The sequence below is a fragment of the Stegodyphus dumicola genome, chromosome X2 (assembly GCF_044657685.1).
Source record: "Stegodyphus dumicola isolate Sdum_Otavi_A_Nest chromosome X2, ASM4465768v1".
Lineage (NCBI taxonomy): Eukaryota > Metazoa > Arthropoda > Arachnida > Araneae > Eresidae > Stegodyphus > Stegodyphus dumicola.
Window position 1 is genome coordinate 22,088,409 of NC_140781.1, and position 14,809 is coordinate 22,103,217.

Consider the following 14,809-nt stretch of genomic DNA (forward strand, 5'->3'; position numbering starts at 1 on the left):
TTTTCGCGTCGTCTGAAGCGATGCAGGTAAGTCATGAAGGGACCATGTCCTGTTAGATACTGAGTGAAGTGAGACGAGCCAGATTTTAGAAGCCGGCAGACTTTTGGAAAAAATCTGTAAACTCTTCTGCCGGTGGTTTCTGTCTCCCACGGACGTTGCCAACGTTTGAGTAATTCTCTCTCGAGCTCAGCTTTTAAGAACGAACCCGGGAGAGGCACGTCAAGTGTGCAAACGTGTGGGTCAGTTGCTGCTCTTTTGGCTATTGCATCTGCAATTTCATTACCCAGTATTCCAGTGTGGGCAGGTACCCACTGGAGTTCAGGCCTATAGTATTTAGGTGTTCTTAGTAAGAGTTTTTGCATGGCCCTGACGAGTGGATTTTTACTACATTTGCCTTGGATTGCCTGGAGGCTAGAGGCTGAGTCTGAATATATACTGGAATAGTTATTTTCCAGTGCGTAAACAACTGCAGCTTTTAATGCAATCAGTTCAGCCTGAAAAACTGAGTTGTGGTGCTTAAGCTTTCTTTCCCAGGTCTTTAAGATCTGGTTCCCAAGTAGAACACAGTATCCGCTACCGGTGCCACATTCTCCTTTGGAACCATCGGTGTAGATTGCAGTGGCGTTGAACCACGTTGGTGACCTGCAGTTAATCGAGATATTGAATTCGGCCGGGTGGCAAGGTGGCTCGGGAATGCTTTGCTCATAGTCAGTGTAAACATAAGTCCTATCCCATAAACTTATTGTCTCTTTGAGTCGGAGCACTCGCACTATTGCACTCTCGCGCTGAGCTAAGAGATGCAGAGGCGGTAGTCCTGAAATCACGTTTAGAGCATTAGTGGGCGAGGTTTTATATCCTCGGATAATGCTCAGGAGGAATGGTCTTTGTGCTGAGCGTAGCAGATTCTCCATTTTACTAGTGATCGTTATGCCCCACATGGAGGCTCCATGTAATGCAATACGTTCAGCAACTACAGAGTACCACGTCTTAAGCATCCTCGAAGAAACTCCCCATGTTGGTGCTGCTGTTCTGAGCATGGAATGAAATATCCTGTGAAGTCGTGCCTTGACCTCCTTTAAATGTGGCATCCAAGTCAATGTGTCGTCAATTATAACTCCAAGGTACCTCAAGTTTCTGACTATTTGAATATTTTTCCCATGAAGGTTGATGCACGGGGTTCTTCGATGGCGCTTACCTGGACAGATAAGCATACCTTGGGTTTTTGAGTTGGCAATAGTTAACTTATGGTCATTGGCCCATTTGGCCATCTTGTCCATTGCTTGTTGTGCCCTAGTCTCATATGCGTTGCGGCTGTGCCCTTTGGTTACCAGCAAAAAGTCATCGGCATAAGCCAGTATTTCCGTGTGAGGATCTGTGTTAAAGAGGGTCAGCGCTGTGTCCGCTACAAGATTCCAGAGCAGTGGACCCAGACAGGATCCTTGAGGACAGCCTCTACTGATGGAACGTGAGTGTACTCCTGCGTCCGTAGTGGCTTGTAAGCGGCGATCACTTAGGTAGCTGTAAATAAGGTCAAAGAGAATCTTAGGGCTACCCATGTCCTGTAATCTCTTCAGTACATCAGGCCACCACAACGAGTCGAAAGCGCCCTGTATATCCACAGAGATAATGAGACTATGTTGGTTATTTATTCTGTTATTTGCTATTAATTTTCGTAGGTGCTGCAGCGCGTGATCCACCGATCTGCCAGGCATGAAGCCGTATTGTTTGTCATTTATGCTTTGTCCAGACAGGATATAGTGTTTAAGTCTTTGAAGGACGACTCTTTCTAGTACTTTACCCAAGGCAGAAAGAAGGCAAATAGGCCGGTAAGACGTTGGTACATTAGGGTCTTTTTTCGCTTTGAGGAAGAGCGCCACCTCACCAAGTTTCGTGCCGGCTGGGAAATATCTGTTGCGCCAACATGCAGTGATGTAGGCATGCAGTAACTCCGGATGCATACTGTTAATGGCTTGCAGAATGCCATTATCTATCCCATCAGGACCTGGTGCTTTATTGGTGTTTAACGCTTTAACAATGTCGCTTATTTCTTTGGCGTTAGGCAGTGGTTCAAAATCTGTTTACTTGGTATTGTAATATTGCTCAACGCTGGCTCTGATATTTCTTTGTGCGGGATTATCTGTGTCTGCGTTATCAGGTCTAAAGATATTGTCCAGAATGTGCGCAACTACTTCTGTGCTAGTTGCTGCTCCGTGGCTTATTGTGGCAGTAAGATTAGTAGGTGTAAACATCTTGTTATGTGCAATACGGAAGACAGTTCCGAACTTATTCGCAGTGTTGGTACAGTACTCTTTCCAGGATGAAAACTTCGCTTTTGCAATCTGTCTTTTGTAAGCAGCTCTGTGCTTTCGAAAAATTAGCGAGTGTGTCTCTCTTTCTAAGGGATCCTTGCATGCTTGCATTTTGCGCCTTAGGGCACGGACTTTGCTGCATTCAGCAGTCAGCGTGGTGCTCCACCAAGGAGTGCATTTTGGGGCTGCGTAATGTTTCCTTTTCAAGACTTTTTCGCACACTGAGAGCAGTGTTTGCATAAGATCTTCATGCATGGCGTCGATGTCTTTACTACTGTTGCAATTGTTACATTGTGCCACGAGACTTTCAATATGGGTTGAAAGTGCATCTTTAAATTTGTTCAGGTTTATATACTTCGTTTTCCATCTGTTCTTTGTTATAAATTGGTGCTCCGAATCTATTCTGAACTCAATGTAGCGATGGTCACTGAACGAGGGAGTTTCGCTAACCTTCCAATTCGTTATCATCTGCACCCGAAAACAGGGTTGCAAAGTTTGAACCCAGGTTAGAAGGGCCATATATTGCAGAAAGAATAAAAGAAGCCACTTTAAAGGCCGAAAATGGCCAACAAATCATTGCAAATATTGACCAAATAAAACCACACTATACTCGTACTGATTTTCAAGTTTTACAGGATTTATTACAAGATCCTGGAAGGGAACAAAGAATTCCGCCAGGTCAGGGGCCTAGCTGGAGTCCCCCAACACAAAAAAGGAAGCTGACAGAGACACTGCAACAATCACCGGCCAAGTGGATCCAACCCCGAGAAAGGTCCAGGTGCACAGAAACGGAGGAAGGTAATGCCTACAGACCAATGAGCCAGAACCGTAGATTCAAGAAAAGCACCAGTACTGGCAAACTCAATGACGTGAAGAATAAACAAGACGCGAGCCACGTTTTCCAGCAGCAATGACTATGAGGAAGGCCCAAGGAGGTCAAGGTTTGAGGAGGGAAAGAGGACCAGCCGATACAGGCGTGCCTGACCAAGAAGTTAGAAGGTCCAAGCGCAAGTTAAAAGACCCAGAAGGGCGAATCGCCCCACCAGAGCTCAAGATGAGACTACAGTTTCAAAACTCGCAGCTGTCCTGCAAAAAACCGAGGTTCATACACAAAGGACAGAAGAGGAAAAGGAGTGAGGGAAACGGCACGGAGCATCAAAGTTCCACAAGAAGGTTGGAGGTCCTCAGGTATCCGACGTTTGAACAATTCTGTCATATCAGAATGGAGGAGTACAGAAAAAGAAAAAGATAAGTGAAAAATTTCTTTGCTTATTTTACTTTAAAAAAAAAAAGTTTAATTTATGTAATTTCCGTTGTAAGTTGCAAAAGTCTTTAAAAGTAGAAAAGTTATATCGCAAATAGCGAGAACTTATTTGTAAATAGCTTGTAATCATAGATTTTTATGTTCGCAATTTGGCGAGAAGCTACTAGTAGTAAATATTTTTGTAAGGAAATCGCAAGTTGCGAGACTCCAATTGTGAATACCTTTAAGTTGGAAAGACTCTTTGAACACTGAAATCTGTTAACTTAAAGTTATGATTTCGTGTAAAGACAGTAAATTGTAATTAAGCAACTATAACTTTTGATATAAAGTGAATTTAAAAATCATGTAAATATCTGAATGTTTACGTTAATTTTGGCCTCGGTGTAAATGAATTTGTGAAAGAATTGAATGTTTTAGAATATATATGAGTGTTTAATGTTACGCTATCCAGCTAACACTTTAAAGTTAAATTTAAGCTCTCACTTAGCACATTAGGAAAGGCGGTAGTAGTTTTTGTTCGTGGTAACACAACATAAATACCCTACGTACATTTCATAATAATTTCTGGAGAGCATGGGAAAACAGAAGTTTAAGTATGAATGAAAGTCTTGTGAGGGTAAGGTGACCAGATTTTCCAGATGGCAAAGCGGGCCGCAGGGATCCAAATTTGGGTGGTGGGAGAGGACGAAAGCCCCCCCACCCCCCGAAGGTGAAAATATGGAGTGCAAAGTTTTTAGCGAAGTCACATTGTCCTGTTTAGAATTTATCCATATCTCAAATTGAATCAAACAATTAAATCAACAATCACGGACTTTGATATCTGGACTTAGACGCGCTTCCAGTAAAAGTAAGAGCAATGCCAAAGAATTAAAAAAAAATAGCAGTTGGAAAATAAAAGTTTGTATCTTCCTACCTACCTTACTGCTTGAATGTGTCCGTCCAGCACATGACGCCGCAAATGTTTTAATTCAACGCGGACGACGGGCCTTCCTGATCAGCCACTGACCTAGAAGTTGCACTTCACCATTAACATTGCTTATAGCGTTTCCTTTTTTAATTGTGTCTTTTCAGTTGTCCATTGATATTCATACAGGAGAAAATTCTTTTACTGGCGGCGTTTGTCCCTGGGAAACACAACAAAAACTCCCCAATTTTATGGATTTGCACACATAGCATGCTTTTATCTTTGAAGTGACGAAAAATTTCAGTCCGTTGACACTAGTTTTCTGACAATTCCAATCTGCAATCTTTTGTGGTGAAATAAATTGATTAATGTAGCTTGCTTTGTCAAATAACTTGTTATCATTGTTGTCAACCTTCGGAATCTTCCACCCAAAACGTTGCAAGCTCTCTTGTACTTTTCCCCACAACAGTAGCTCCTTTATTGCAACCCAACTAAATGCATTTAGCCTCTCTTTCAGATATTCAGTACAGATGTTGTAAAAATTTACAATTGTTCTTATAACGTCATTTTTTTCTCTCCAATCCTTCCTCTTCTAATTGGGTAATCCGCATATGTACTTCATTGGGGAAAACGTTTTTTCCGCTCCTCTCAGTGCATTTGTGTATTAAAATCATCCAGTTCAGTAGATACTTCCAATGCTGCTACAGTCTGTGCTTCAATGTGCAGAATTGCCATTTGAAACAACCGCAGCAATATTATGTACGAAATAAAGCCACAATTCAGCACAGGGATTCTCAAAAAAGTTGCGGATTAGGGTGGGGGTAATTCCCTTAAGATTAGAAAGTGCAGGAAACAATTTTAAATCTCTCTCTACTGCAGGGATCAATGGTAATCATCTAGTTTTCCCATATCCTAAAATGCACTGGTACTCTACACAGGCAAAGTCACAAATTTCTTTGAATGACTCAATACGAACAGTGTAAATATTGAAATAATAATAAATTTTCATAACAACTGCTTCCACATAAATTTGCAAGCAATCCGCTGTTGTTTGGATTGCGTTGTGAGCGATATGAGCAGCACAACCAATACCTAGCAGTTTTCTCCCGAAGGCATCTTGTAATATTGCAAAAACGTTCTTTCTATCTCTTCTTTTTAATTCCCTGAAATTTGAATTAGCATTGTCTGCGCAGAAGCCAACAACCTTTTTTGTCAGACCATGGCGTTGTAATGCATTTACAAGAAAATTGCAAATTGTCTGTGCTGTTTCTCTAGAAAGAGATTGCACGTCCAGGATTTTAACCTTCACATCGGACAGTGGCACACAATATCTCACTATTACAGGAAATAGCTTGACATCCTTGTGGTTCGATGCGTCTGTAGACACTGTCACAAAATTCGAGACATTTAATTCTGCCTTGGCTTAGTTCATTACATATGGACACAGAACATTCCTGGCAATGGCTTCACATTTTGTTCATGCGCAATAGAATTTTGGATTAAAATACTTTTTCATTAATTTAATTAATTTCATTAATTTAAGTCCATTGACCTAAAGCTGTGATTGTGATATATCGTGTGGTATGCAAAGGTGCCTTCCGTAGCAGCCAACTGAGCTTCGTTTTCCCCTAACTCAGATTTTAAAAAATGGTTCGTAATTGTACCTGACGATGCTGACTATTTCAGGGCATTTTAGGGACGATCCGTATTCAAATGCTTCATATCTCCACACCCATTATAATCAACGGAGAAATGTGATCCACATTTGTCGCACTTCCCGTCACTATCGGTGTTGCTCCTAGCCTTCTTTATAAATGGAAACTTGCCTTGTAGTTCCTCTTTGAATTTCGACTTTCGTTTTGGCATGACTGATGCTCAATGGAGCCTCGGGTAATGTCACTCACACGAGGGAAAAAATAAATAACCACCAAAACATGACAATCAGGTGCACAAACCACCTTAGCCAGAGAACAACAATACATATTCTTTGCCTTAACCACTAACACAGTCGCCGTCTTGCTAATTCCCATGTTTCTGAATTATGACGTCATAGCTTTACCGAAGCAAGCATCAGCGAGGCATGACCACATGCCCAATTTGAGTTAATTGACATTAAGAGTCTATTTTGCATAAAAGCAGGATAAACAGGCGCCTCATCGGAACAAGCCAGGGACCTCGAGGCATGAAGTCCAAAATCGGAACATCTGGTCAACTTATGTGAGGGCCAATTAATGCATAAAGGAGTAATTGTAAGGAACATGGAAGTTTTTGTAAAAGCCAGCACTAATACTGTTTCCTTCCAGATATGGAAGGACCAAGACTAAAATAGCACAATTAAACGAAAGAAGAAGATAATTGTATCTGAATACGATTGAAAATTCGTAAAATTTTGTCAATTTCTAGTTTCAGTCTAGCTTTAGAATTGCTGTAAAGTTGGCCCTACGAACAAAAGTTTAAACTGAAAAGCTAGTTAACACAAGAGTTAAAAGCATTACATTTAATGTTAGAAAGATTTTACTCTTTAAAGTCTTAAACAAGGTCGTTTAGAGACCTTCAATTTTCGACTATTTAAAGTCTGGTCAGAAGTTATGTAAGGATTATGTTAATTTTATTAACAGTTATAATTTGAGTTAAACTTCCTTTCCTATTGCTTCTTAATTTCAACTTACTACTTCCAGAACACTGTTTTAGAATCACGTTTGGATGCAAATCAAGGAACCGCAGCATTTAACCGCGAAGTTCTATGGTCTTAGTGACAGAGAACCAGAGATTCTGGTTAGCACGCATCCGCCTTTTTAGGCTACTCTCTCTTAAGCTATTATTACGTTCGGCCGTACTTTAGGCCCTTAATAACTTCACAGGCAATTAGCGTTAAGGGGCCAACTCCATTAGAATTTTGATAGCTTCAGCTATATCTCTTTAGTTAAGATTAGTTTAGTTTAGTTCTTAGTTTCTTAAGTTCAAGCCCGAGTGTCGGGTTTATTATACAACTCTAAGATGGAGTTCTGTTACACCTGATTGGAATAATAAAGGGTTATTTCACCTTTCTATCTTCTTGTTTTCTGTCACACGAACTCAAGCAATTATTCGCTTACTAGTTCTTAAGATTCTTCACATTCAACTGTAACTTAAGCACACAGTACAGAATCCTTATGTTACAGTTTCATTCAAAACATTAAGGTGACTATCCCTGTGCTGTCATACATGAGAAATCCATTTGGTGGGGACTTCTGTACTATCAAGCCATTACTTTCCCTTAATAGTCTTGTACATTGACTTTTAATTGTTCTGAACAACATTTATTAAATGCTTTCATGCTCTGTCTGCTCATTTACGCACTTAAACTTGCAAACTTTCATTTTATAAATTAGCATATAATTGTAAATTTGTAAACTCCCACTCCTCACAGATTTTCAGCAGCAGCTTAAAAACATCTAGTTTGTATTACACCCTTAGAATAGATATTAATATTTGACTCTTTTGCCAATTCTCTGCTCATCTCTATAAATGCAGAAGACAGATTCTGAAATTTAAAAAAAAAAAAAAAAAAATACTGCACGTAATGATTTCTGTAACTATTTTAATCTTTTCCCACTTCTACCCCTTTAATGAATCAGAAAAATACTGTTGAGTAATGATAACATGTTTTATCCAGACATGTTTTCTGTGCAAGATTCTGATGGCAGAACCCCATATGTATTTCATAATTTGGCAGTTGCCAAATGAAAAAGTATCTGACATTAAGTTCTTTATTTCTGAGATGTGATGGATTCTGAGTGTATCATCATGATTGCTGCTACTATTCCACACTACATTTCCACCAGTAAAATATGCTTGCATACTTGCCAACCTATGACACTCAAAAATCAGGAGATTTTTTTAAGAAATCAGATTTTTCACAATGTTAAAAAGACTTTTTAAATGATAAAAATATAGTTTTTAATAATGAATTAACTTTAAATAGTTACTAATTCTTAAATGCAAGCAACACAAAAATACCATACATATAAAAAACATTTTTATATTACTTGCATCGTTTAAAAAAAAAAAAAAAGACACTTTAATCAGTTTTTGTACAAATGTTATGAACAGTGGCAGATTTTGCTTTCGTTAAGAAAGAAACTTGATAATTTTGTTCATAGCAATTGCCACGTAGGCCTGCTTTCGCTAATAAAAGTTTTTCTAATGTGTCATCACTAATATTAGATCTAAATTTAGTCCTCGTTTTCGCAACACTGAAAATCCTCTCACACTCTGCATTACTATGGGGAACTGTCAAGATGGCCAACATAATTCTAGACAGTTTACTATATTTTAAAATTCCATCAGCTCCTTTCAGTTTTCCAATTAAACTCCACTAGGTGTCAATCCTAGCTGCTTTTATAACTTCATCCAAGTTTTCTAATTGTAAACTGCAAAATTACGACTGCAATATTATCAGTGGCAACATCAATATCATCATGTCCCATGACTAAATGAAGTAACACAGGAAGTCTGTTCAAAAATTTTTTGTTCATATAACGAAGTATTAAGCGAAGTTCCATAAAAATCATGAGAAATTTTAAGAATAAGAAAAAGTCGGGAGAAATATATTGTAAATCGGGTTGGCGGGAGAGCGGTCGAAAATCGGGAGTCTCCCGCCTAAATCAGGAGAGTTGGCAACTCTGTGCTTGGCTACAACTGCTGTCCCTAATCCTAATATAGTCTCTGTAATACTGGTACACAATCACATTAGGATTTTAACCAGTCATTTTTGCATATGCATATGTAAATAAATCAAGGTGTATGTAAATAAATCAAGGTGTATGTAATAAATCAAGGTGTGAACAAGGTTATTGCATATGTAAATAAATCAATTGCCTTGGGCAATGATGCATTTTACTTCTCTCTTCAAGCGGCACTACTTATGCATCACCTGCACAACAAGTTTACTACATTACAAAATTTCTACCATATATTTCTCACATAATAACACATGATTCTTTGAATTGTAATGCTTTCAATGTAAATGTTTCTTTATGAATTATAAAAACACATAACATGTTATTCCATACCGTAAATAAAAACAAACCTGATTAATAAAAATAAGTGGTGAAGTATTATTTTCTGATTGTCTTAAAATTCTAAGCATTAAAAAATATATTTAATCATTCAGGGGGGTTAATATGTTTTCCTAGCATTCCCAATTTGAAATACTGAATTGAAACAAAGTGAATGAAAATTACATATTTACTTATCTTATTGAATCTAAGTTTCATTCAATTTAACAATAAAAAATGTTTTCTCGAGCACTTATCACATTTTAAAAAATAATTCAAAGTTTAAACATTAATGGATTAAGATACTCACATAAAATTAACACCTAACATTCTTACACAAAGCTGTTCTCTTAAATGTACAGATAAATTTACTAATTGCAAGTGTTCAACATGGGAACTTCTACGTGCAATGATAAAATATCAAAATAGTGATTAATGTCACTAATTAGTACTAAACTAATACCTCTAACAAGAAAGCATTTAAGCTTGTAAAAAATTTAAGATTTTAGATTCAAGCATTTAAAAAATTTTTAGAATAATGTTAATTTTAGAAAGCTAAAATAACTATTTTCTTACCTTATATACTTGTCCATAAGTTCCATTGCCAACAACTTCAATGAGTTCAAATATACCAGCCGGATCCTGCAAATAAATTTATTATTGCAAGCAAATTATGCAATCTTCTTAGTCTTCATCAAACTAAACTCGTACTACATTAAAAATTATTATAGACATACCAGATGTTAACCCTTTCTGGACAGGTATCCCATACATACCTTCCTTACAAACATCTCTCACAGCCAAAAGTCCCACCCATGCATCACTGAAAAATGAACTTAGGGGTGGGTGATGAATTATGTGCATTTTAAGCTAAGCCATTTTTGAAAGACCACTTAGATTGCACCCTGTGTCCATTACTTTCGAGCTGAACATCATTTTAAGATCTTGACCTACAGTATGCACAATTTGCCTAACTTTGGTGTCAGCTTTTACGGAGCAGGGAAAGAATAATTTAATCAAACAGAGCTCGTCTCTTTAACTCACCACATGATATAAAAATATATGTTTCCGATATCCCTTCAAATCCCTTCTTTTTCTTATTCTTTTTTTCACTACAATGTATGGTCTTTTAGGGTTACTATGTGAGGTTCTGTTATGCTTCATGTTGCTTTTATTGTTTATCTATCATGCACTTCCCTTTCGATTTCAGAAACCCATACCTTCAGTTTAGCTGGTTGTAATGAAAGTTTTAAGTTCTTAATAAAGTTGGGGAAAGAAAAAAAATCTGAAAGGTTTCAGATTTTAAATTACGTCAAAAGGGGCATTTTTTAAATGTTTTGTGTGTTACCTTCATTTATTAAATATCATGTTCTTTGCACTTAAACCATAAAATTCAGTTCAACAGCAATGTCGCAAAATAATTTTTAAATGAGCATATCTCTAGAATTTCCAATACACAGTTCCGCGTGCTGGAGATAAAATGGTTTTTTTCACCCATAGAGTGTTGCCATTGCTCGCTTTTAAATCGCTGAGTTTTTTAATAAAAAATTTGTTAAAGTTTTACAAAATATGAAATCGATAGTAAAACAAATTCCAAATTTGGGCTTTCAGATGCCCATATTCACAGTAGGCATGCATCATTCAAAATTAGATGGCACTAGGTACCGTTGTTTTATCACAATGCAAGAAACATACATACATTTATGCAGATTTTTCATTATTTAATTTCTTCAAATATAATGCAGGGCGGTAGTATTTCATGGCAACAATTTGAAAACTGAAACAGCCTTTTAAAGTTTTCAACGCAAAACGAAAAAAATAGTCCTTCAGGAACAAAGCCCTTTTGGACTAAAAACACGAAAATCGTACATATAGTGCAGGTAGTAATTACCACCCAAATCTATGATTTTCTGCTAAAGTTTTGGTAGTTTTTCAAAGCCCAGAAACTTGGTGGCTGCGAGTCCAAAAACACATCAACTTCTTTTCGTCCTATGCAGAATGGAAGATAGCACCAGCAAGATGTAGCTGCAGGTGTGAAAAAAATGTAGACATCCGAAGCAGCAGTGTTGGGGCTATAGTTTCTATACTTTGAGGAGCGGTGTTGGGGCTATAGTAGCAGTTTCTTTCTGGCATGGCACTTTTTTAAGCATTAACTTCCAAAATACTTCACAAAATGTTGCAAAGAGATCTTAAATGGGAAGTCAATCTATAGTTACTTAATTAGTCTTTATACACATTTTTAATTTTATAAGAATTTGTTTCTAATTTACTATAAATTCATAATTTGGCAAGCCACTTATTAAGAAGCGAACGTAAAACATATTTCAGTTTGTTAGATTGGAATATTATGTGCCACATAAGTTTGAACCATGACTAATACAAAGCTTAAAGGTAACAATAAACAACAATGAGACATGTATAGTCTTGTCTCAGATGCACATTAACAAATATCTCTCACCAGGGCTTAATTTCTAAAATTAGTAGTGCAGGAGTACTACTAATTTTAGATCTGTATGGGATTTTAATCTGTATGGGAGGTCATCACAAAGGAGAACAAAAATAACTAATAAAATAATAAAATTATTAATTATCAAAACAATCAAATAATAAAATTATTAATTATCAAAACAATCAAATAATTAAATTATGAGCTTGAACTTGGTAATGATTCAGACACAGTAAGAACTTTATAAATTATCTAAAACACCAACTATTTTATGCAATATATATTTTTTTTTTTTTTAATATTTTAAAACTATTATGTGGGCAGTACAAACTGACATTCTATTCATCTGGCAATTATGCAAAATAAAAATTATCATAATAATTGCAGGAATCTGATGAATTGTTCTTGTAATGAGCTGAACAGAAAATTTTTCAGCAAACTTCTCAAGCTCATTCAATTACTTACTAGTAAATGGTGAGTAAAACAATAAAACAGAATGACTAAATTAATTTTTAACAAAAATAAAACCTAAAAGGGTTCATTTTAATGATCGCCCAAAAGGATTTGTTAAGGTTTTTTATGCTCTTGCTGAGGTCGCAGTCAACCAGTGTCCTGCTGCACTTACTCCAGCTAATGCATTTATTTTTCTCTTTTTAGATTTATTATTAAGCATCATTTTCTTTTCACTTATGTCATAAATAATTCCAAAAGCAAAATTTAAAAAATTTTGAAAGCAGCATATGCTTAGAATTGCCAAAGCAGCGTTTAGTCTTGGCACATATGACAGCGGATCCATCAAAAAGGTTACAAGGGTAATAAAATATTATTTATCAACAATAGACAGAAAAAACAAAAGGGAATTAAGAAACATACTTGACTAACATTTTTCCTTTTACAATACAAGGAGCATACATACATATATGCAGATTCCTATTTAATATCTTTAAAAATAATACAGAACAATAATATTTGATGGCAAAAATTTGAAAAGTGACACAGCCATTTATATGGGACCATGAAAAATCATGTTTCAAGATTAATAGCCCATTTGGGCTTTTGAGCTATAACGCTCTTTTGGGGTAGTAATTGAAATCAACTAAAATGTGAAGAAATGCATAAAAATTTAATAAGTTTTTAAATAAATGGAAAATAATTAAATAATAAAATAAAATATAGGACTTCATCTTATTTGGGGGCTATGTTTGAAACTAAAAGTCTAAACTAAACTTTCACTAAAAAACTAAGAAATAGCTCAATCAGTCTCTAGCTAAACTTAGCCCTGAATATACAGTATAATGTACTACTTCAAGGGATAACAGAAACAAATACAATTTTTTTTTTCCAGCAAACCAATGAAAAATGTCGAAACAGTTAAATCATTATTAATGAAAACAGACAGAATGCCATAACAGAGTATGGTAGAAATTTTAATGCAGAATGTGTATTTATGAAAATAAAGGTAGAAAAGTCCAAAACTTTCTGACTACAATCCCCTGTCAGTATAATTCTAGCTGTCAAACATAATGTGACAGACGAAAAAACAATTTCCCCAAATTCGAGAGTTAGTTGCAAACAGAGTAATAAGTGACGATTTTTCTCCTCCCTACCCATTTCCGCTTACGTCTTTTCAAAAAGTCTGCAGATGCTCCTTTCATCAGGAAGTCGCTAATGTTATAATGAAAAATCTACCCACCATCATAAATGCACTGCACTTCCTGAGATTAAGCCTTTAACATGTGGATGGGGACATGTCTATCCTTAAAAGTCCTCCACCCAAGAATTTGTTTTCCAAGCAAAGAAACATGCAAGTAGAAGTCAAAATTGATTTTTAATTTTATTATTAAAAATAAAAATTTTTAGTAGCAAGATAAGTAGATAAGACTACTCTACAGGAGGACTGTTTAAGAAAAAAAGGGGACTGAAATTTAGTTGTTATAGCTTTATTGCTCATTTTACAAACTTTCAAACATTCCCTTAAAAGTACTTCTCTCTAGTGCCATCATTTTCTAATGTCTGAAGAAAATTCCTTTCTTCAATGGTGTACTTTTGATGTATTTTCCTGAATTTCCTTTATGGACTGGAAATGATAAACATTAAACAGAATACAATAAAATATCCTAAAAATCATTCTCATTTTACAAGCAAAATAGTTAACATTTTTGTTCACTTGTAAGAAAACTCTGCTATATAGCAAACCAGATTATTAATTATAATTTTGCCATTTATTATTATGGCATTTCTCCAACCCCCAAACAAATCTTCCATATGGATCCTTCATCGCTATTTATAGAGATTTTCACTTGTAATTTTCAAGTTGCAGGATTTTGATAATTTTGACTTTTTATCGTTTGCTCCCTCTTACAATTCTTTCTCTTATATCATGCTTGTTTTAGAATCATTAGCATAAATAATTCTCATTATCTATAATAACATAGAGGATTTTGCATAAAATTCGAAAAAATAATTTCCCCTAATTAAAAAAAAATAATTTGCCTAGAATATTAAGTTGAAGTTATAACATTACTATTTCTTGCTTTACAGAATAAGTTTTAGTACACCTTGCACAAGAAAAAAAAAAAAAAAAAGGAAAGAAAGAAAAGAAAAAGGGACAGTTATATAGCTCATGTTCTAATGGATTAATTGTTGAAATTTAATTTGCGTTTTCCAGGACTTGAAAGCGTGACTTAGGACATATATATTTGATTTACACTCATGTCCATAAATTAAGGATAATGCAAAATCAGGCAAAGGAAGAGTTAGAAGCGAAACAAATTTGACTTATTTGTAAAGCTTATTTATTAAACAAAAGGTAAAGAGCAAAAAAAGATGCTATATGTTTGATATTAT

The 14,809-nt window shown here is 35.8% G+C and overlaps 1 protein-coding gene across 2 annotated transcripts in view; it reads right to left on the reverse strand.

The window, feature by feature from the left end:
- The window catches only part of LOC118190690 (serine/threonine-protein kinase mig-15-like), a 242,142-nt gene that overhangs the window by 197,273 nt on the left and 30,060 nt on the right, over nucleotides 1-14,809 (reverse strand). For both annotated transcript variants that reach the window (XM_085810039.1, XM_085810040.1), the window contains exon 2: nucleotides 10,093-10,158. In XM_085810039.1, the coding sequence (XP_085666165.1) occupies nucleotides 10,093-10,158 (66 nt within the window). The remainder of the gene's footprint in view (nucleotides 1-10,092; nucleotides 10,159-14,809) is intronic.